At 46.9% G+C, this 24,521-nt stretch overlaps 1 protein-coding gene across 10 annotated transcripts in view; it reads left to right on the top strand.

Annotated features, from left to right (window-relative positions):
- Positions 1-21,102, top strand: part of cp (ceruloplasmin) — a 266,551-nt gene extending 245,449 nt beyond the window's left edge. For 8 of the 10 annotated variants that reach the window (XM_070883708.1, XM_070883702.1, XM_070883700.1 and 5 more), the window contains 7 exons: positions 4,107-4,235; positions 8,254-8,360; positions 11,952-12,177; positions 14,349-14,488; positions 16,438-16,600; positions 17,439-17,577; positions 20,834-20,891. In XM_070883708.1, the coding sequence (XP_070739809.1) occupies positions 4,107-4,235; positions 8,254-8,360; positions 11,952-12,177; positions 14,349-14,488; positions 16,438-16,600; positions 17,439-17,521 (848 nt within the window). In that variant the 3' untranslated portion in view covers positions 17,522-17,577; positions 20,834-20,891. Of the gene's footprint in view, positions 1-4,106; positions 4,236-8,253; positions 8,361-11,951; positions 12,178-14,348; positions 14,489-16,437; positions 16,601-17,438; positions 17,578-20,833 lie in introns of all 10 variants that reach the window. The other 2 variants (XM_070883701.1, XM_070883703.1) reach the window with 2 other exon arrangements.
- The last annotated feature ends 3,419 nt before the right edge of the window (positions 21,103-24,521 follow it).

The raw sequence follows: 24,521 nt of genomic DNA, 5'->3' as shown, positions 1-24,521 counted from the left end.
CAACTGGTTCTCCCTTGTCCACTTTACTGGAAACATCCTCAAAAAATTCCAGAAGATTTGTCAAGCATGATTTCCCTTTCACAAATCCATGCTGACTTGGACCTATCATGTCGCCTCTTTCCAAATGCGCTGCTATGACATCCTTAATAATTGATTCCATCATTTTACCCACTACTGAGGTCAGGCTGACCGGTCTATAATTCCCTGTTTTCTCTCTCCCTCCTTTTTTAAAAAGTGGGGTTACATTGGCTACCCTCCACTCGATAGGAACTGATCCAGAGTCAATGGAATGTTGGAAAATGACTGTCAATGCATCCGCTATTTCCAAGGCCACCTCCTTAAGTACTCTGGGATGCAGTCCATCAGGCCCTGGGGATTTATCGGCCTTCAATCCCATCAATTTCCCCAACACAATTTCCCGACTAATAAAGATTTCCCTCAGTTCTTCCTCCTTACTAGACCCCCTGACCCCTTTTATATCCGGAAGGTTGTTTGTGTCCTCCTTAGTGAATACCGAACCAAAGTACTTGTTCAATTGCTCCGCCATTTCTTTGTTGCCCGTTATGACTTCCCCTGATACTGACTGCAGGGGACCTACGTTTGTCTTTAAATAACCTTTTTCTCTTTACATATCTATAGAAACCTTTGCAATCTGCCTTAATGTTCCCTGCAAGCTTCTTCTCGTTCTCCATTTTCCCTGCCGTAATCAAACCCTTTGTCCTCCTCTGCTGAGTTCTAAATTTCTCCCAGTCCCCGGGTTCGCTGCTATTTCTGGCCAATTTGTATGCCACTTCCTTGGCTTTAATACTATCCCTGATTTCCCTTGATAGCCACGGTTGAGCCACCTTCCCTTTTTTATTTTTACGCCAGACAGGAATGTACAATTGTTGTAGTTTATCCATGCGGTCTCTAAATGTCTGCCATTGCCCATCCACAGTCAACCCCTTAAGTATCATTCGCCAATCTATCCTAGCCAATTCACGCCTCATACCTTCAAAGTTACCCTTCTTTAAGTTCTGGACCATGGTCTCTGAATTAACTGTTTCATTCTCCATCCTAATGCAGAATTCCACCATATTATGGTCACTCTTCCCCAAGGGGCCTCGCACAACGAGATTGCTAATTAATCCTCTCTCATTACACAACACCCAGTCTAAGATGGCCTCCCTCCTAGTTGGTTCCTCGACATATTGGTCTAGAAAACCATCCCTTATGCACTCCAGGAAATCCTCCTCCACCGTATTGCTTCCAGTTTGGCTAGCCCAATCTATGTGCATATTAAAGTCACCCATTATAACTACTGCACCTTTATTGCATGCACCCATAATTTCCTGTTTGATGCCCTCCCCAACATCACTACTACTGTTTGGAGGCCCGTACACAACTCCCACTAACGTTTTTTGCCCTTTGGTGTTCTGCAGCTCTACCCATATAGATTCCACATCATCCAAGCTCATGTCTTTCCTAACTATTGCATTAATCTCCTCTTTAACCAGCAATGCTACCCCACCTCCTTTTCCTTTTATTCTATCCTTCCTGAATGTTGAATACCCCTGGATGTTGAGTTCCCAGCCCTGAGCATCCTGGAGCCACGTCTCCGTAATCCCAATCACATCATATTTGTTAACATCTATTTGCACAGTTAATTCATCCACCTTATTGCGGATACTCCTTGCATTAAGACACAAAGCCTTCAGGCTTGTTTTTTTAACACCCTTTGTCCTTTTAGAATTTTGCTGTACAGTGGCCCTTTTTGTTCTTTGTCTTGGGTTTCTCTGCCCTCCACTTTTCCTCATCTCCTTTCTATCTTTTTCTTTTGCCTCCTTTTTGTTTTCCTCTGTCTCCCTGCATTGGTTCCCATCCCCCTGCCATATTAGTTTAACTCCTCCCCAACAGCACTAGCAAACACTCCCCCGAGGATATTGGTTCCGGTCCTGCCCAGGTGCAGACCGTCCGGTTTGTACTGGTCCCACCTCCCCCAGAACCAGTTCCAATGCCCCACCACTGCTCAAGCCACGTATTCATCTGTGCTATCCTGCGATTCCTACTCTGACGAGCACATGGCACTGGTAGCAATCCCGAGATTACTACTTTTGAGGTCCTACTTTTTAATTTAGCTCCTAGCTCCTTAAATTCATTTCGTAGGACCTCATCCCTTTTTTTTACCTATGTCGTTGTTACCAATGTGCACCACGACAACTGGCTGTTCTCCCTCTCTTTTTAGAATGTCCTGCACCTGCTCAGAGACATCCTTGACCCTTGCACCAGGGAGGCAACATACCATCCTGGAGTCTCGGTTGCGGCCGCAGAAATGCCTATCTATTCCCCTCACAATTGAATCCCCTATCACTATCGCTCTCCCATTCTTTTTCCTGCCCTCCTATGCAACAGAGCCAGCCATGGTGCCATGAACTTGGCTGCTGCTGCCCTCCCCTGATGAGTCATCCACCCCAACAGCACTCAAAGCGGTGTATCTGTTGTGCAGGGGGATCACCACAGGGGACCCCTGCACTACTCTTCCTGCTGGTCTTCCATTTCCTATCTGGCTGTGGACCCTTCTCCTGCGGTAAGACCAACTCGCTACACATGCTGCTCACGTCATTCTCAGCATCGTGGATGCTCCAGAGTGAATCCACCCTCAGCTCCAATTCCGCAACGCGGTCTGTCAGGAGCTGGAGGCGGATACACTTCCCGCACACGTAGTCGTCAGGGACACCGGAAGTGTCCCTGAGTACCCACATGGTACAGGAGGAGCATAACACCCGACCGAGCTCTCCTGCCATGACTTAACCCTTAGATACACTTAAATTGGCAACAACAATGTTAAAAGTTACTCACTGATATAGAAAAGAAAAAAGAAAAGCTACTCACCAATCACCAGCCAATCACTTACCCCCTTGGCTGTGACGTCACCTTTCTGTTTCTTTCTACTTCTTTTTTGCCTTCTCCCTGTAGCTGCACCGGCATGCCTCTCGCGGCCTTTATAGTCCTCTGCTGATCCCCGGACTAACACCTCAGCGACCACGAACTCCCGCTGCCTCTCGCGGCCTTTATAGTCCTCTGCTGATCCCCGGACTCACGCCTCAGTGACCACGAACTCCTGCTGCCTCTCGCGGCCTTTATAGTCCTCTGCTGATCCCCGGACTCACGCCTCAGCGACCACCAGGAGACATAATCTTAGGATAAGGGGTAGGCCATTTAGGACTGAGATGAGGAGAAACTTCTTCACTCAGAGAGTTGTTAACCTGTGGAATTCCCTGCCGCAGAGAGCTGTTGATGCCAGTTCACTGGATATATTCAAGAGGGAGTTGGATATGGCTCTTACGGTTAAGGGGATCAAGGGGTATGGAGAGAAAGCAGGAAAGGGGTACTGAAGGAATGATCAGCCATGATCTTATTGAATGGCAGTGCAGGCTCGAAGGGTCGAATGGCCTACTCCTGCACCTATATTTCTATGTTTCTATGTTTCTATGTAGGCATAACATGGCAGCCATTCTGCATCAGTAATGCCCCCCATCTGTTAACATGCTAATAGTCAGTGTTATGTTAACATACAACTTATACACACAATCCTTGTTAAAGGTTAATCCTTGCCAGTCGACCAAGACCTAGCTCTGTCAAGCCCGTGTGGTGGCTGGTGCGCAACGGCCACCACACCTTAAAAAATCCACGCACAGGCATCTTCCACCCTTCAGGATGTAGTTCGGGATCTGGAATATTAGGTCCTTCATTGAAACACCTGTGAACTTTTTGACGTGGAAGCAAGTCATCCTCGCTTCGAGGGACTGCCAATGATGATGATGAACCATAACTGCACAACATGGCTTCCGAGTCAGAACTGTGCAGAGCACATGGCTTTATTGGTATTACACCAATAGTCCACTAGATGGCACTACAATACCATTTGCTTAATTCACCTTGATATTGTCATCAGTTTAAATTTGGTTTGCAGAATCTTAATTCTGATGCTGCAGAAAATGCTGTGAATATTGTGCCTGAAGTATCTAAATTGGGACTAATTAACTCATGGATCAAAATGTGCTGATATATTCTACTTATATTGTCAAGAATACATTTTGCCGTTTGTTTTTCCCTCCTTCCCCCAGGCCCATTACTTCATGCAACAGTTAATGATAAGCTCAAAATTGTATTCAAGAATCTGGCTTCAAGGCCCTATTCTATTCATGCACACGGAGTGAAGACAGACAGTCCTGCAGTGAAATATACTCTTCCAGGTAAAATCAGCTGGTCCTTTCCCCATGGTTATAGCCTATTCTGTAATAGCGACTTCTGAGTGCCCCATTTAGAGTTCTGTGGCATCAACTTGATTGCTGCAAGGCTAAAGTTCCCTTTCACTCACCAAATCTGATCAGCGATGCGATGCTGATTGCGCCTCGAACTAGAAAGTGAAATCCCCAAAGTTCGGGTTGGATCAGCGGTTGGGGTTCAACCCAAACTATAGATTGCTGACCAGAATGTAAACACAGTCTTAAGTCGTTCGGGTTCAAAACTCTTGCTTCCTGTTGTAAGTCGCTGTTTTCTGTCATGGTGTCAGGACATCACAACATTTAGAATAAGGATCTTAGAATAAGGGGCTGCCTATTTGAAACTGAGATGAGGAGAACTTTCTTCTCTTAGAGGGTTGTAAATCTGTGGAATTCGCTGCCTCAGAGAGCTGTGGAAGCTGGGACATTGAATAAATTTAAGACAGAAATATAGGGCCCAAGTTTCCACACGCGCCTAGAACGGCGCAGTCCCGACCTGGACGCCCGTTTTTCGCGCCACAAAGTGCGCCTAAAACAATCCTCGGTATTCCCCACCTACCTGCAGGTCCTCTGGCCCTCGGCGCAGCCAGCTCGAGCTGTGGGGGGGCGGAGCCAGGTCCCTGCGCTGAAAACAGTGCCGGGACCTCTGCACATGCGCGCTACAGTGGGCACACAAGCGCAGTAGCTCCAGGCGCAGAACTGTGTGGGAGGGGCTCGAAGCACGCAGCCCCTAGCCCTGGCTGAATGGCCTCACTGGGGCTGCGTGAATAAGGCTCCTCCCACGGCCAGCTCCTGCTCCCCCCCCCCCACCCCCAGCCCCCCGACCAGACCCGACACCCGCTTCCCCCCCCTGCCTCCGGACCAGACCCGACACCCGCTCACCCCCCCGCCCCACCCCCGACTGACCCGACCCGACCCGCGCTCCTGTTCCCGCTCCCCGCCCCCCCCCCCTGACTGGACCCAACCCGACCCGCGCTCCCGCCCCCCGACCCGACCCAACCCCCCCCCCCCCCCACTGGATCCGACTCCTGCTCCCGGACTGGATCCGACCTGACCTCCCCCCCCTCTCTCTCCCCCCGCCCTCTTCCCCCCCCTCTCTCTCCCTCTCTCCCTCTCCCCCTCCCTCTTCCCCTCTCCCTCTCTCTCCCTCCCCCCCGACCCGAACCGAACCTCCTCGACCCGACCCAACCCAACGCCACCTACCTGTAAATCTGGTGCTGGGGACGGGCCCTGCCCGAAGTATCAGACCGGCCCGTTCAGCCTTCGGTCCCGAAAGGCCTGCCTGAAGCACTTGCACATAGGTAGGAAGATGGTTTATTTAATCTTTTCTTTGCTTATAAATGTTTATTCAGGTTGGATTTATTTGTATAATATTTGTATAAGTATAAATAAGGATTTATTATAGAATTTAATGACTTCCCTCCCCCCCCACCTCGTTCTGGACGCCTAATTTGTAACCTGCGCCTGATTTTTTAATGTGTAGAACAGGTTTTTTCAGTTCTACAAAAATCTTCACTTGCTCCATTCTACTTTAGTTTGGAGTACGTTTTCACTGTGGAAACTTTCAAATCAGGCATCAGTGGCCGGACACACCCCCTTTTGAAGAAAAAATTCTGTTCCAAAGTAGAACTGTTCTACCTGACTAGAACTGTAGAAAAAAAAATGTGGAGAATTGCGATTTCTAAGATAGTCCGTTCTCTACCAGTTGCTCCTAAAAATCAGGCGCAAATCATGTGGAAACTTGGGCCCATACAGTTTCTTAAATGATAAGGGAATAAGGGGTTATGGGGAGCGAGCGGGGAAGTGGAGCTGAGTCCATGATCAGATCAGCCATGATCTGATTGAATGGTGGAGCAGGATCGAGGGGCCGTATGGCCTACTCCTGCTCCTATTTCTTATGTTCTTATGTAACATTTGAAATCCGGCTTCAGGAACAGAAAGCGAGACTGGGTATCCAAGAGCCAATGTAAACCAGTTCTCCAAGTATGCACAGTGATTTCAAGAGCAAATTGTTCCTTATTCACTACGCACTGTGTAATTGCACCCTTAGATGTAACTCCATTGTGTTTAGATATCTTCCTGATCCTTCGAATGGTCATATATGGGTCCATGGTTTTCCAGTCACATTGTAACTGGGCACATTCCGACATTGTATTCCATCTGCCAAATCTTAGCCCATTCGCTTAACCTATCTAAATCTCTTTGCAGCCTCTCTGTGTCCTCTACACAACCCGCTTTCCCACTAATCTTTGTGTCATCTGCAAATTTTGTTAAACTACATTCTGTCCCCTCTTCCAGGTCATCTATGTATATTGTAAACAGTTGTGGTCCCAGCACCGATCCCTGTGGCACACCACTAACCACCGATTTCCAACCCGAAAAGGACCCATTTATCCCGACTCGCTGCTTTCTGTTAGCCAGCCAATTCTCGATCCATGCTAATACATTTCCTCTGACTCCGTGTACCTTTATCTTCTGCAGTAACCTTTTGTGTGGCACCTTATCGAATGCCTTTTGGAAATCTAAATACACCACATCCATCGGTACACCTCTATCCACCATGCTCGTTATATCCTCAAAGAATTCCAGTAAATTAGTTAAACATGATTTCCCCTTCATGAATCCATGCTGTGTCTGCTTGATTGCACTATTCCTATCTAGATGTCCCGCTATTTCTTCCTTAATGATAGCTTCAAGCACTTTCCCCACTACAGATGTTAAACTAACCGGCCTATAGTTACCTGCCTTTTGTCTGCCCCTTTTTTTAAACAGAGGCGTTACATTAGCTGCTTTCCAATCTGCTGGTACCCCCCAGAGTCCAGAGAATTTTGGTAGATTATAACAAATGCATCTGCTATAACTTCCGCCATCTCTTTTAATACCCTGGGACAAGAGCAGCAATGTCATGAAAACACCTCCAAGTTCCTCTCCAGGTTACAACCTACCCTGACTTGGATATACATCACCATTCCATCATCGTCAGAATCCTGGAATTTTCTGCTTAATACTATTGTGGGAGCACCATCACCACAAGGATTGCAGCAGTTCAAGAAAAAGGCCCTCCACCACCTTCTCTGAGCAATAAATTGTGGCCAACATCGCTCACACCCCTAAGCTTGATCAGCTCTGCTGGGCAGGTCACATTATTCGCATGCCTGACACCAGACTCCCAAAGCAAGCGCTCTACTCGGAACGCCTTCATGGCAAATGAGCCAAAGGTGGGCAGCGGAAATGTTAGACGGGCACCCTCAAAGCCTCCCTGATAAAGTGCAACATTCCCACCGACACCTCGGAGTCCCTGGCCAAAGACCGCCCTAAGTGGAGGAAGTGCATCCGGGAGGGCGCTGAGCACCTCGAGTCTCATCGCCGAGAGCATGCAGAGACCAAGCACAGGCAGCGGAAAGAGCGTGCGGCAAACCTGTCTCACCCTCCCTTACCCTCAATGACTAGCTGTTCCACCTGTGACAGAGTCTGTGGCTCTCGTATTGGACTGTTCAGCCACCAAAGAACTCACTTCAGGAGTGGAAGCAAGTCTTCCTCAATTCCGAGGGACTGCTTATGATGATGATGAAGAACAATTTTCAAAAAAAAAGTTAATATCTCATAATTCGCTATTGCAGCATGTTTAATTTAGGTCTAATGTGGTCCTTTAAACTCAACTCCTCAATACTACCCCTATGTAAGACAAAGCTCACTACAGAGCTGGATTTGTGACCCACCCTCACCATCGGGGATGGAGCCTCACAAAATGACTCCTGTCGAGTGCAAGTCTGCATCAGTGATATTACACTGTCCAAAATGCATTGCAGCAAGGACAAGCCATGCCATCGCTCTGGCGGTGGAAAAAGTGCACAGTTATGGCTGGATTTGACAGCGGGTCGTACTGACAGAGAAACTATTGGAAACGTGCCATTTTATTTTTTTAAATACGAGTAGAAATTGCTCTGTAAAGTGAGTCCGTACATAATTAAACTTACTTTATTTGTAGGTGAGACAGAAACATATATTTGGAAGATTCCTGATAGATCCGGTCCTGAGGATGGGGAATCTCGTTGTATTCCATGGATGTATTACTCAACTATCGATCCAATTAAGGTACAGCAAGAGTTAATAATCAACTTAAACTAATTGTCCATTATCAATGCCCCTTTGAACTTTCTTCTCTTCTTCCAAATATATCGCTCTGCACATTTGTCCTTCTTCCTCCATCCATACGTGTTGGAGTTAAAACCGATGGCTCCATTTCCTACTCGTTCCTTTCCAGGACCTCAAAACTGTGGAACATCTTAATCCTTTATTTTCCCTCCTTCTACAATCTATAAAGGCTTTTAAAACCCAAGTTTAGCAACACCTGATCATAGCTGTTATATTTACTCACCTTCTCGCTCAGGGGGAAAAGATTCGGGTCGTTTGCGTCACCCATTAGTACCCGGGGGGATCTAATGGGGCGCAAACGACTTTTTGCCCGGGTGTGACACCCGTGAAATTCCATGGAGGTTTAGCGGCGGTGGTAACCAGTGGTGCCCCGCTCCTACTGGTAGCGCCCCAGCCTGCTGCGCCAACGATGATGATGTGATCACCGTGCGCAGTGACCCGTTTTCGCCCCGGAGCGACCATTTGGTAGCGCTCCGTGAAGCTGCCGCGGGCGATGTCCGCAATAGCGTCACGCAGGCTGTAGGCCGCACGCGACACAAACAATTAAAGGGGAGCCGCGGCAGTAAAATCAAATGGTCGACTTACCAATCGCGGCCTTCCTCTTAGTAGATCGCGGGGTTCATGCCGCAATCTTGCAGCCTGGCACTCCACTTCTGTGCCAGGCTGCTGCTACGGCACCTCGCTCCCAGGTGGTCCAGAGATGGTCCCGTTTCCTGCCCACAGAGTCAGCAGCTTGGCCCTCCCCTTTAATGGAGATTTTCGCTGCAGTTCCTCTCGGGGGCGATAAGCCCAATATGGCTCGAGGGGGCAGGGTTTCCGCGCCTGGCGCAGGAACTCACGCCTCGCGGCTGTACCGCCCCTGGGATGTTCAACGGTGGTTGTGCCTGCACTATGTCCTCTCCCCCTTCTCCCTTCTGCCTCTTCTTTCCTTCCTTCCACTCCCTTTCCTTCCTCCTCTTCCTCGTCCACCCACCCACTGCTCCCCTCCTCCCTGCCCTCCTCCTGCCCTCCTCCTCCTCACTCCCCATTCTTCTTCCTCCTTCTCCTACTTGCATTCTCCCTCTTCACATTCCCCATGCATTATTTGAGTCCAATTACCAGCCCCCTCTCTAACCCTGCTTCGCCGGAATACTGCATTTGTCTCAATTCTGCATGTGCAAAGTCATGGGAGTTTAATTAGTGTTACATAAAATTTGCCAAATGTACACACTGAAATGTTTTAATTTATAATGGTAGCGAGGCTGGTGAGAGAGATGATAAGGAACAGATGGTGGAGGCAACTTGAGCTTAAAGTCCTGATTGTTGCTGTACTGTAACATCCTAATTGAAGTCATCATCATCATAGGCAGCCTCGGAATTGAGGAAGACTTGCTTCCACTCTTAACATGAGTTCTTAGGTGGCTGAACAGTCCGATACGAGAGCCACAGTCCCTGTCACAGGTGGGACAGATAGTCGTTGAGGGAAGGGGTGGGTGGGACTGGTTTGCCGCACGCTCTTTCCGCTGCCTGTGCTTGATTTCTGCATACGCTCGGCGATGAGACTCGAGGTGCTCAGCGCCCTCCCGGATGCACTACCTCCACTTAGGGTGGTCTTTGGCCAGGGACTCCCAGGTGTCGGTGGGGATGTTGCACTTTATCAGGGAGGCTTTGAGGGTGTCCTTGTAACATTTCTGCTGCCCTCCTTTGGCTCGATTGCCGTGAAGGAGTTCCGAATAGAACGCTTGCTTTGGGAGTCTCGTGTCTGGCATGCGAACTATGTGGCCTGCCCAGCGGAGCTGATCAAGTGTGGTCAGTGCTTCAACGCTGAAGATGTTGGCCTGGTCGAGGACGCTAACGTTGGTGCGCCTGTCCTCCCAGGGGATTTGTAGGATCTTGCAGAGACATCGTTGGTGATATTTCTCCAGCAACTTGAGGTGTCTACTGTACAGGGTCCATATCTCTCAGCCATACAGGAGGGCAGTAGACCATGAGCTTGGTGACAGTTTGAAGTGACATAGCATTATTTGACATATACTCATTTCATAAAGTATAGGATGAAGTTTATGTAACCAATGCCTGGTACATGGCATTGGACTTGGATGTCCAGCACATTAAGCTGGCTGGAATGTCACAAGCTGCCCTGATAGGTCCTTCCATTGCCCTGCAGGTGAATGTCTGCTATATCGTTGATAAGGAAACTCTGAGACTTGGGGCACCATATCCTGGAGGCCAACCATAAAAACATTCATTCATGTATCTGAGGATTAATAGCTATATTGATTGAGTGGCATTGTGTTGCTGAAATGCACCTGTAATTGGTGAACCACTATTGGATAGGATATGGTAAATCTTCCTTTGATAGTTAATGATGCTTATCTATTAACCTTCATTTTACACACTGTGGGCTCAATTTTCCCCAAAGCATTTTTTTGGCCTATTTGAAGAGTTACGCCCGATTTTTTGAGGCTCGAGTACGCCCAAAAAAAAGTGTTGTAAGTTTCCCTGTTGGATTTCTTCATTTTGGCGTGGCGTAACCCGAGGGGGCTGGTGCCTTGATCTGCGCCAAATAAGATCGTGCTGCCATGGTAACCAGGGACACAATGCGAGCTGAAGCATCCAGCCAGCTCCCAATACCTAAAAAGAATTGAAAAACACATAGCACCAACTTACCTCCAACCCCGCCCAAAGGCTGTCCGGTCTTCTCAGTACCCGGTTCGGGTCTTTCTCTCTCTCTCTCTCTCTCTCTCTGTGAATCTGGGACCGGACCGGACATCCTTTGGGCGGGGTCGGAGGTAAGTTGCTGCTATGTGTTTTTCAGTGTGTCCGGGCAGCTGCTGCACCGATTTCCTTAACTCGAGGGAAGGTTTTTCAGGACAGGCCACATACGCCGGCCTAATCAGAACTGGAGTAACTCTCAGCTGGCCAAACTTCCCTAAATGGCCAGAATTGGCGCCGGTGGCTGGTTACGCCCCCTTTGGCTGAAAAAAAAACGGACTTAAAAAATTCGTAACTAGCTGAGTTACGCTGGTGCAAATTAATTGGGGAAACTGGGGATTTTTAAGTTAGGCCAAAAAAAGCAGCCTGCTCCCAAAAAAACGGTGCATATACTGGGGAAAATTGAGCCCAGTGTTAGTCATTGTCTTCGGATGTATCATTAATGGAGTGGCATATTATTTTAAATGAAATGTGTAGATTCGCACACTTCTGGCATGGACTGATTGGGCCGAATGGCCTGTTTCTGTGCTGTACATTCTAAGTAATCCGATGTCGTTCCTTTAAGGTCGTTGCCAAAACAACCAGAGGTGACATGGGGAAAAAAAAATTTTACGCAGCGAGTTGTTGTGATCGGGAATGCACTGCCTGAAAGGGCGGTGGAAGCAGATTCAATAGTAACTTTCAAAAGGGAATTGGATAAATACTTGAAGGGAAAGCATTTACAGGGCTACGGGGAAAAGAGCAGGGACTCATTGGATAGGTCCACTAAAGAGCCGTCACAGGCAGGATGGGCAGTATGAGTGTATGATTGTGTGATTCCTTGTTCCTCTGGTGCAGGATATGTACAGCGGTCTGATCGGCACTCTGGTCATCTGTCGCAAAAACCTCCTCACATCAATTGGTTTGAAGAAGAAGCACGAGCTACAAGAATTTGCTCTTCTCTTTCTAGTTTGTGATGAGAATGAGTCATGGTACCTGGATGAAAATATTAAAAATTATTGCTTCACACCGAAAAAAGTCGACAAAACGGATGAAGATTTTATTGAGAGCAACAAAATGCATGGTATGTTCAGAGTTATTGTATTCACTACTGACGGGTCTGGGACAGAGATTTCGCTCTTCGAACAGCAGGCTCAAACATCATTTTCCACTTTTGCTCCATACATTAGGATTCAGTCAATGCATTCATGGTTTTTGAGGTGGTGCATTGTATTTTGTTGTCCTCTTCAGTACCTGTATACTGTGCTGATTGAGAAGCATTAGTGATTAGTTGAGTCTTTCCGTGTATGTGTCCCGCAGTGGTCAGTTTTCAAAACCAAACTGAAGATTGGCCGATACCTTTATTTGAAGCTTCTACGTAGAAGCCAACTTTTTTCCCATCATTTTCAGCTCGGACGAGTTCCGAGCTAAAACACGGAGAACTGCTGGAGTCAATAGACTGGCTGGCCACCCTCACTCCCAGCCACCACCACCACCTCTGGGTGTTCACCCCCACGTTGCCCCACTGACCCTGGCCATATTCCTTCCAGCGTGTCATGTCAGTCCGTCGGTGGCCATCTGTTGCACAAGGTCTTCGGGGCTTCTGGGGCTAGCTGCTGCAGGAAACAGAGGTGGCCGACATGCTGCCCATTCACTTATATTAATAATTAAATTAATGATTACATTTCTCCTTTTCCTTTCCTAGTTGGGGCCTGTGCTGGGATGCGCTCTGAGAGTGCTTGCTCTTCAGGTTTTCCCCAGTACCCCCTTCGCTGACTTCCAGATGCTAGATGCCAGACCTTTCTGGGCAGGCCCAACATCCAGCATTAAACAGTTCAAGTGGGAGGAAACATGACTGTTTCCCCAACCGGATTGGCCACCGGAGATTCATGTGGTGTACAAACATCAGCACAGATTAATTGGGCCGAATGGCCTGTTTCTGTGCTGTATATTCTGTGTCATTCTATGTAAGGCCGTGAGGAGTTACATGCTAAGTTACTTTCTGCCTGTCCCAGATCTACCGAACAATGAGTGAGTGGGGGAGGCAGAAAGTCTCATCATAGGTAGCCGCTCGGAATTGAAGAAGACTTGCTTCCACTCTTAAAATGAGTCCAATACGAGAGCCACAGACTATGTCACAGGTGGGACAGATAGTCGCTGAAGGAAAGGGTGGGTGGGACTGGTTTGCCGCATGCTCTTTCCACTGCTTGCACTTGATTTCTGCATGCTCTCGGCGATGAGACTCGAGGTGCTCAGTGCCCTCCCGGATGCATTTCCTCCACTTAGAGTGGACTTTGGCCAGGGACTCTCAGGTGTCGGTGGGGATGTTGCACTTTATCAGGGAGGCTTTGAGGGTGTATAGATAGCAATATGCTATAGGGAGGGGAAGGTTACAATGAAGCTATTACACTATTCGGTTGTACCAATTCGCTCATAATTCATCCAATTGCCCCCATCACTACCACCACCAGATCTGTAGCCAGCAGTACTGCACTTTAGTGGCCCTGTTATGTATGCAATAAAGGTTCAAACTGAGTACTGTTTAACTAAACAAGGTACAACTTTGGCTCTGTTTTATTTAGGCCCAAAGTGTCTGACTCACAAAATGGCTGGCCTTTTATACCAGAGCAGCATCATGTGCGTGCTGCTCAGTGGCCTCCAACAATGACACCATCTAGTGGCTACAAACAGCATGTACATACATGACAGTTACATAACTTAAAATATTCTTTACGGACACAACTTCGTATTGAAAGGGCAATTGAATGAGACATATGGGTTTGCATTTCTGCAGTGAGGCTACACACACCAGCAGCCCAAATCGGGAATTTGGGCACCAACTGAATCGAAGAATGTGCAGCTCCCTCTGACCTAACACTGACCAGGGCCGAATTCCCGATCCTGATTCCTGGCGTGCAAAGATTTCACAATCCCATCATTGTGTTTTATGAAATCATAGCATGCATGAGTTTTGGGGTTTATGAATATCAGTCAGAATCAATTTTATTTTTGAATTTCTGTTTGCTAAGCTTACAGTAAGATGTTAAACCAGCTATTTTTCACTGTAAGTTATCATTGCAAAGTTATACACAAGAGATAAGGAGGTCTGCTGCAGCAGTGCTTGTTATTAGGTTTTAGTTCAGATACAACAGCCCGTGGAATCACTTAACACTTTATCACACAACCTACTGGAGAACACTGCCTCGGGTAAACGTGACCAATACACCTACTTTTAATCTTTTTTTACTGTTCCAGCTATAAATGGGAAGCTGTATGGAAACTTGCATGGACTGGATATGTTTGTGGATGAAAAGGTGTTTTGGTATCTGACTGCAATGGGTAATGAAGTAGACATACACACCGCTCATTTCCATGGGCACAGTTTTGAATATAAGGTAAAGTGCGTTTTATTGTTTTGTTGGATTTAACCCAGAAAATAAGACTTCACCTGGCCATTGGCTTTTGGAAGGAAAGTGGACCATAACCATAGAAACTCCAAGCATTCATGCCAACAAAATATGTGTGACATGTAAAAGACAAGAAAGACCAGCATTTATACAGCCACGTTGTTCAGAAGCATTTTGAACCACTTCATATGCAATGAATTGTTTGAAATAATGCAAAATAGCATTGGCACCTAGACATGTACAATGAGGGGCCAAGGAAAGCCATCTTGGTTTATTTTGCGCTCTCTGTGTCAGAGCCACCAGACCCCTCTTCGCCAGCTCTCCTGTTAATGTGACTGAGATCTGCAACTTATGTTGGGAATCTTAGAACTGCATGTTAATACAATATCATCATCATAGGCAGTCCCTCAGAATCGAGGAAGACTTGCTTCCACTCCTAAAGTGAGTTCTTTGGTGGCTGAACAGTCCAATACGAGAGCCACAGATCCTGTTACAGGTGGGACAGATAGTCGCTGAGGGAAGGGGTGGGTGGGACTGGTTTGTCGCGTGCTCCTGCCGCTGCCTGCGCTTGACCTCTTCATGCTCTCGGCGTTGAGACTCGAAGAGCTCAGCGCCCTCCCGGATGCACTTTCTCCACCTCGGGCGGTCTTCGGGGGATCTCCTAGGTGTCAGTGGTGATGTCGCACTTTACCAGGGAGGCTTTAAGGGTGTCCTTGTAACGTTTCCGCTGCTCACCTTTGGCTCATTTGCCATGAAGGAGCTCCGCATAGAGCACTTGCTTAGGGAGTCTCGTGTCTGGCATGTGAACCATGTGGCCTGCCCAGCGAAGCTGATCGAGTGTGGTCAGTGCTTCAGTGCTGGGGATGTTAGCCTGGGCGAGGACACTGATGTTGGTGCGTCTGTCCCCCCAAGGGATTTGCAGGATCTTGAGGAGACATCGTTGGTGATATATCTCCAGCGACTTGAGGTGCCTTCTATCCATCGTCCATGCGTCAGACCAATACAGGAGAGCGGGTATCACTACAGCCCTGTAGACCATGAGGAGACCAAGCTCATGGTCTACGATGTATACATTGAGATACAGTAGCACATTGGTTATGTTACTGGACTAGAAATCCAGAGACAAAAGCAAAATACTGCGGATGCTGCAAATCTGAAATAAAAACAGAAAATGCTGGAAATACTCAGCAGGTCAGGCAGCATCTGTGATAATCTGCAGACGTGAGTTCAAATCCCATCACGGCAGGTTGTGAATTTGAATTCAGTTAATTAAATTAATCTGGAATTAAAAAGCTAGTTTCAGTAATGGTGACCATGAAGCTATCAGATTGTCATAAAAACCCAACAGGTTTACTTTAGGGAAGGAAATCTGCCATCCTTACCTGGTCTGGCCTATATGTGACTCCAGGCCCACAGCAATGTGGGTGACTCTTAACTGCCTTCTGAAATGGCCCAGCGAGCCACTCAGTTGTATCAAACCACTACAAAGGCTTGTGTGGAGCATAAACGCCGGCATAGACCTGTTGGGCCGAATAACCTGTTTCTGTACTGCAAATTCCATGCAATTCTATGTAATGCCAAAACTGGGCATTAGGAATTTATTAGCTTTTTAGTAAATTAGGTCCGACTTACTCTCCCTTACCTTTGGGAAGTCCTTGATCGTCAGTTGACACCTTCCATGACCAGCATGGCTGAGGTCAGTTATTCACCATATGGCAGATCTCAGGCTGGAAACTGCATCTTAACCATACCTTTACATAGCACGTTAGCTAGGATGCCAATATAAGGTGAATTACCTATATTGAAGTCTCTTGGCTATTGTATGATGGTTGAACTACACAGCCCTTGGAATTGGAATACGTTTCGCATTCCAACATACTCGCTTGAAGTTACTGCATCAGTCATCCCAGAATATGTCTGTTGTTGTCTCTGTATAGATGGGTGGAGTCCACCGTGGAGATGTCTACGATCTATTCCCAGGAACCTTCCAGACTGTGGAAATGAGTCCGCAGCATCCTGGTACCTGGCTTCTTCACTGCCATGTAACGGATCACATCTACGGGGGCATGGAGACAAACTACACAGTCCACGTGAAACCAGGTAATGCGCAAACTTGTCTGAGGAGAGATGGGAGGATGGGGGGTTGTGGGGAGCGGGCAGGGAGGTAGAGGGATGGGGGGTTGTGGGGAGCGGGCAGGGAGGTGGAGCTGAGTCCATGATCAGATCAGCCATGATCTTATTGAATGGCGGAGCAGGCTCGAGGGGCCGTATGGCCTACTCCTGTTCCTATTTCTTATGTTCTTATATAGATTGGGTTGACTAGGCCTGTATTCACTAGAGTTTAGAAGAATGAGAGGGGATCTCATTGAAGCGTATAAAATTCTGACTGGGTTGGATAGACTGGATGCGGGGAAGATGTTTCCCCTGGCTGGGAAGTCTAGAACAAGGGGTCACAGTCTCAGGATATCATTTTTGAATGATAAGGGAGTCGAGGGTTCTGGGGAGAGGGCAAGGAAGTAGAGTTGAGGCCAGGATCAGCTCAGCCGTGATCTTATTGAATGGCAGGGCAGGCTCGAGGGGCAAATGTCCTACTACTTCTCCTATTTCTTAAGTTCTTAGGCAGTATCTAAAAATGAACAACATATCATTATCACAAAAGTGCACAGAGGAGGAAATATATTTTCCACAATTTAATATGTTTATTTTTTCACAAATAACTTCATAGTATTCGTGAGCTATATGAATTGAGCATGGTGTAGTGGTTATGTTACTGAACTAGTAATCCAGAGGCCGAGACTAACAGTCCAGAGAGCGTAAATTCAAAGCTCACCATGGTGGTTCGAGAATATTGAATTCAGATTTTTTTTAAATCTGGCACACCAGTAATAGTGAAAAAATGGCCATGAAGCTGACGGATTGTTTCACTAATGTCCTTTAGGGAAGGAAACCTTACCTGGTCTCATCATCATCATCATCATAGGCAGTCCCTCCGAATCGAGGAAGACTTGCTTCCACTCCTGAAGTGAGTCCTTTGGTGGCTGAACAGTCCAAAACGTGAGCCACAATCCCTGTCACAGGTGGGACGGATAGTCTTTGAGGGAAGGGAGGGTGGGACTGGTTTGCCGCACACTCTTTCCGCTGCCTGCGCTTGATTTCTGCATGCTCTCGGCGATGAGACTCGAGGCGCTCAGTGCCCTCCCAGATGCACTTTCTCCACTTAGGGCGGTCTTTGGCCAGGGACTCCCAGGTGTCAGTGGGGATGTTGCACTTTATCAGGGAGGCTTTGAGGGTGTCCTTGTAGCGTTTCCTCTGCCCACCTTTGGCTCATTTGCCGTGAAGGAGTTCCGAGTAAAGCGCTTGCTTTGTGAGTCTCGTGTCTGGCATGCGAACAATGTGGCCTGCCCAGCGGAGCTGATCAAGTGTGGTCAGTGCTTCGATGCTGGGGATGTTGGCCTGGTCGAGGACGCTAATGTTGGTGCGTCTGTCCTCCCAGGGGATTTGGTCTGGACTATATGTGACTCCATTCCCACACCAGTGTGCTTGACTGTGAATTGTCCTTTGCAGCAAGCCACTCAGTTGTATCAAACTACTACTGCGGTGGTTGTAGAAGTCCCACCACCACTTTCTCAGGGCAACTAAGGATGGGCAATAAATGTCGGCGTTGCCAATGATGGTCACATCCAGAAATTTAATTTAATAAAAGGACTGTGCTTAGTAATAACACAATGATATTTGTTGACAACACTAAGCTTTGTGATCAGCTGACAAGCATGGGGAAACTTGGCAGCATTCAAAAAGATGAACAATTGGGGTAAAATAAAGAATAGCAGAGATAGATTGTAATCTCGGTAAATTAAGGTAATACACATTGGGAAGGGAAATATGAAATATTAACACAAAGGCTGACTATTAGTCAAGGTAGGAAACAACAAGTAATTGGGCATGACTATTGATTATCTGATGAAAATATCCAGTCAACTTAAAGGTGTTATCGATGAGGTTAGGCAAATATTAAGATACTTCTCAAAGGCATTTGGCTAGAAGTCAAACCAAGTTATTCTAACTATCTACAGATAATTTATGAGACCACATTTAGAATATTTGGTGCAGTTTTGGACACTTCATCTTCAAGAAAAAAATGAATGCGCGGGAGAGATTTCTGGGTCCACTGAGGTAGCTCTGGGTGTAGGGCTTGAAGTTATGAAGAGAGGTTCACAGAACAAGCAACATCTTGTCATTAAAGAGTGAGGGGATATGTGCAAGAATTAAAAGTGTTGCAAGGTTTCAATAATGCAGAGATAGAATGCAGAACCGCGGGAGTAGACAATTGACAAGCTTTAAGCAGGACTTGAGATTTTCTTCATCACAGATTAATGGACCTGTAGATAAGACTGCCAGATAAAGTATAGCGCTGAGTTGATTAAAGGCTTTAAAAAATAAAAAGATGGATGAAGCTCTCATTGGCAATGGGATTAAAGGCTAAAGGGATAAGCATAGATAGCAATGATTAAACGATGTGTGGAACATAATGATTACTGAGCTGCCGGGATGATGGATTTGTTATACAGGCAACTCTTAATTATCTAACGGAGAACACGCAGTAACGGCATTTTTAAAAACTGTCGCACACGTGAATATCTCGATCACCTCAAGTGTCAATCACACATAAATTGACTCAGCCGTGCACTCCTTTCTCACCGCATCTGACACAGGCATTAAATAACTGTCACACACGTGAAAATCTCCATCACTTCAACTAGCAAGCACACATAAATTCAAGCAGGTGAATCCATTGTCATGTATTTTATTACGTTCACGCTATGATAACACGAACTAAGTCTTCGTGGTTGGTTCTATCACCGTCAAATTTCAGCTCTGAGACGTGCACTCTCCGAACGGCAAAATCATTTACCCGGAATAGCCCAATCCCCGAGGGACCCGGATAATCAAGAGGTGCCTGTACTAAGGAAAGTAGCCACTCAAAAAATAACAAGATGCAAAATTAATGGCTTCATAAAAGAGCTGTATCAGGACTTTTCTTTGCACATTGAAGGGTGGGAAAGGAAGAAATTTTTTGGACCTTCTTTCTTCAGGAAATTAAATGGCTTGGGTAGAGTCTGATGGGACCAATTATACCCAATCTTTGTGCAATTCTCTACCCCAGAGGGCTGTGGAGGCTCAGTGGTTGAGTATATTTAAGACAGAGATCGATAGATGTTTGGATATTAAGGGGATCAAGGGATATGGTGATAGTGCAGGCAAGTGGAGTTGAGGATCTTATTGAATGGGGGAGCAGGCCCGAGTGGTCGAATGGCCTACTCCTGCTTCTATTTCTTATATTCTTACTCGAGTCATGTAAAGGAAGTCTTTTTGAGTTGAAGAGTCTGTCCCATACTTCGATTGTCCTATTTATAACAACCCCAGCAGGCAGAGGTATTTGGGGGGGTGCATGATGGGAATGGTACTCATTTTTTCGTTGCATTCCAAAATGACATACATTTGCAGTTTGTGTGCATCTGTCATACTCCAGGCATGAGTTTGTTACACATGCAAAACAATCTTAAAACATAGCCAGGTATTTCATCCTTCTATGCTAGAGGCAAAGATTTACAGCATTACATCTACATTTAAGTGTCCTTCAGCAATTACAAGCAGTCATGATTACTTGGATTTACATTGGAGGTAGTTGAGCAGTCATCATCATAGGCAGTCCCTCGGAATCGAGGAAGACTTGCTTCCACTCTTAGCATGAGTTCTTAGGTGGCTGTACAGTCCATACGAGAGCCACAGTCTCTGTCACAGGTGGGACAGACAGCGTTTGAGGGTAAGGGAAGGTGGGACTGGTTTGCCGCACGCTCCTTCCGCTGTCTGCGCTTGGTTTCTGCATGCTCTCGGCGATGAGACTCGAGGTGCTCAGCGTCCTCCCGGATGCACTTCCTTCACTTAGGGCGGTCTTTGGCCAGGGACTCCCAGGTGTCAGTGGGGATGTTGCACTTTATCAGGGAGGCTTTGAGGGTATCCTTGTAACATTTCCTCTGCCCACCTTTGGCTCGTTTGCCGTGGACAAGTTCCGAGTAGAGCACTTGCTTTGGGAGTCTCGTGTCTGGCATGCGGAGCTGATCAAGCAGTAGTCTTAAAGTGACAGCGCCTGCACATCAAACCATGCTGCAGCTCCTAGCCGCTCAATGACAACTGCGCAGGTCATCCATTCCTGTGTGTATGTTAACAATAGCATTCTCTCATTCAAGCAGTGATTTTTCATTATGACTAAGTGGAAGTTTTTTTTAATGCTACTTTTTCTTCTTTCCTCCCTCCTCCCCAAACCATATCCAGAAGAAACGAGTGTCATTGGAAGTGTCAAGAAGTTATTTGCTGGAATTTCTGGCTAGTTATGACTAACCGAAGAATGATTATATAACCATCTTTTGTGACTGCAAGGCAAACACCTCCTGCTTAAGGTGGCTTCAATTGCAGCAGGGAATCCATGTGAAGATTTGCTTAATTGAAACAACCCCACAATATAGGTGTGTTATACAGATTGGATGTGGTCTGCCTTGGTTCTTTTCGCCACATGGTGACTAATAAAGAACTCTGTAAGCTCACGTACTGTGATGTTTCCTGTTCATTGCTGTGACTGAAAACTAAATGTGAAACGGCTTTGCACATACATACTGGTCAGGTGGGCAGAACAGTGGCAAATGGAATTCAATCCGGATTACGTGTGAGGTAATGCCTTTGGGGAGGGCTAACAAGGTAAGGGAATACAGTACACATTAAATGGTACGACACTGAAAAGTGTAGAGGAACAAAGGGACCTTGGAGTGCAGGTCCACAGATCCCTGAAGGTAGCAGGCTAGGTAGATAAGGTGGTTAAGAAGGCATACGGAATACTTGCCTTTATTAGCCGAGGCATAGAATACAAGAGCAGGGAAATTATGCCTGAACTGTATAAAACACTGGTTAGGCCACAGCTGGAGGACTGCGTGCAGTTCTGGTCATCATATTACAGGAAAGGTGTGATTGAATTGGAGAGGATGCAGAAGAGATTTACAAGAATGTTGCCTGGACTGGAGAATTTTGGCTACGAGGAAAGATTGGAGATGCTGTGTCTGTTTTCTTTGGAACAGAGGAGACTAAGGGGAGACCTGATTGAGGTGTATAAAATGATGAGGGGCCGAGATAGAGTGGATAGAAAAGACCTGTTTCTCTTAGCAGAGGGATCAACAACCAACGGACATAGATTTAAAGTAATTGGGGGGGAGGGGGGGGTTTAGAGGGGATTTGAGGGGAAATTTCTTCACACAGAGGATGGTGGGGGTCTGGAACTCACTGCCTGAAAGGGTGGTAGAGGCAGAAACCCTCATCACATTTTAAAAATACTTGGATATGCACTTATAGTGCCGTAACCTACAGGGCTACAGACCAAGAGCTGGAAAGTGGGATTAGGCTAGATAGCTATTTGTTGGCTGGCACGGACACGATGGGCCGAAATGGCCTCCTTCGGTGCTGTAAATTTCTATGATTCTATGATACACTGCCTGCCTGCACAAGCACCTGGGTGAGGTACCAGAGGGACTACTTCTTTCATAACTGTTATGTATTAATGCTTGGGGATCACCAGACACCAGAGAGCGCTGCGGTCGGAGGTCATTGGGCTGTACGCATGTGGCATGAGTGCTTGGTCACCTGTATATAAGCTGGGTTTTATTGTCACGCTGGCACACTTGGGCTGGAATAAAGATGGATCAGGTTGCACCTGAGTGAGTTTACAAGTAACCAGATTCTTGAGTCATTACAATTGGCGACGGTAATTTAAGAACCTTGGCATGCACAATGCACATTGGAATCCTGGAGAGATTCGTGGAGGGTGAGGATTGGGCGGATTTTGTCAGCAAGTACTGGATCAGTATATTGTGGCCAGCGGCATGGAGGCAGAGGCTTACGCAGTTAAACGTAGGGCAGTTCTCCTCGCCGTTTGTGGTCCGAAAATTTACGACCTCATGAAGAATCTTCTCTTGCCTGTACGTCCGGTGGAAAAAGGGTATGAGGAATTGTGTACGTTGGTGGGTAACTATCTGAAGCCAAAAGAGGGGATCATCATATCACGCTACCGTTTCTACACGCATGTTCATGCTGAGGGCCAGGTCGTGTCGGGATTTGTCGCCGACCTGCGACGTCTTGCTGAGCCATGTAAGTTCAGGAACATGCTGCGTGATGTCTTCGTGATAGACATCGCGATCCTCAGGAAGCTGTTGGCTGCAGAGATGCTGGATTTGAAAAAGGCCATCACGACTGCCCAGGCATGCATGATGATGGATGATCATTTGAGGCAGGTATCATCGATGAGTTGGAGTTCCACTGTAAACAAGATTGCTTACGCAAAACCTGCCGCTGTTCAGAGCCCGCCAACTGGTTCGAACCAGATTTCACCCTGTTAGCGTTGTGGGGGCAATCATCGGCCTCATCAGTATCGGTTTAGACAATACTCATGCAATGGATGTTCGAAAGTGGGGCATCTTCACAGGATGTGTCCACAACATAGAAACATAGAAACATAGAAAATAGGTGCAGGAGTAGGCTATTCGGCCCTTCTAGCCTGCACCGCCATTCAATGAGTTCATGGCTGAACATGCAACTTCAGTACCCCATTCCTGCTTTCTCGCCATACCCCTTGATCGTCCGAGTAATAAGGACGACATCGAACTCCTTCTTGAATATATTTAGTGAATTGGCCTCAACAACTTCTGGGTGAAGAAGTTTCTCTTCATCTCGGTCCTAAATGGCTTACCCCTTATCCTTAGACTGTGACCCCTGGTTCTGGACTTCCCCAACATTGGGAACATTCTTCCTGCATCTAACCTGTCTAAACCCATCAGAATTTTAAACGTTTCTATGAGGTCCCCTCTCATTCTTCTGAATTCCAGTGAATACAAGCCCAGTTGATCCAGTCTTTCTTGATAGGTCAGTCCCGCCATCCCGGGAATCAGTCTGGTCAACCTTCGCTGCACTCCCTCAATAGCAAGAATGTCCTTCCTCAGGTTAGGAGACCAAAACTGTACACAATACTCCAGGTGTGGCCTCACCAAGGCCCTGCATAACTGTAGCAACACCTCCCTGCCCCTGTACTCAAATCCCCTCGCTATGAAGGCCAACATGCCATTTGCTTTCTTAACCGCCTGCTGTGCCTTCATGCCAACCTTCAATGACTGATGTACCATGACACCCAGGTCTCGTTGCACCTCCCCTTTTCCTAATCTGTCACCATTCAGATAATAGTCTGTTTCTCTGTTTTTACCACCAAAGTGGATAACCTCACATTTATCCACATTATACTTCATCTGCCATGCATTTGCCCACTCACCTAACCTATCCAAGTCGCTCTGCAGCCTCATAGCATCCTCCTCGCAGTTCGCACTGCCACCCAACTTAGTGTCATCCGCAAATTTGGAGATACTACATTTAATCCCCTCGTCTAAATCATTAATGTACAGTGTAAACAGCTGGGGCCCCAGCACAGAACCTTGCGGTACCCCACTAGTCACCGCCTGCCATTCTGAAAAGTATCCATTTACTCCTACTCTTTGCTTCCTGTCTGACAACCAGTTCTCAATCCATGTCAGCACACTACCCCCAATCCCATGTGCTTTAACTTTGCACATTAATCTCTTGTGTGGGACCTTGTCGAAAGCCTTCTGAAAGTCCAAATATACCACATCAACTGGTTCTCCCTTGTCCACTCTACTGGAAACATCCTCAAAAAATTCCAGAAGATTTGTCAAGCATGATTTCACTTTCACAAATCCATGCTGACTTGGACCTATCATGTCACCTCTTTCCAAATGCGCTGCTATGACATCCTTAATAATTGATTCCATCATTTTACCCACTACTGAGGTCAGGCTGACCGGTCTATAATTCCCTGTTTTCTCTCTCCCTCCTTTTTTAAAAAGTGAGGTTACATTAGCTACACTCCACTCGATAGGAACTGATCCAGAGTCAATGGAATGTTGGAAAATGACTG

This window comes from Pristiophorus japonicus, chromosome 6 (assembly GCF_044704955.1).
Source record: "Pristiophorus japonicus isolate sPriJap1 chromosome 6, sPriJap1.hap1, whole genome shotgun sequence".
NCBI classification, from domain to species: domain Eukaryota; kingdom Metazoa; phylum Chordata; class Chondrichthyes; family Pristiophoridae; genus Pristiophorus; species Pristiophorus japonicus.
Note: the sequence above shows the minus strand (reverse complement) of the source record. Positions and strands in the feature narration are given on the sequence as shown.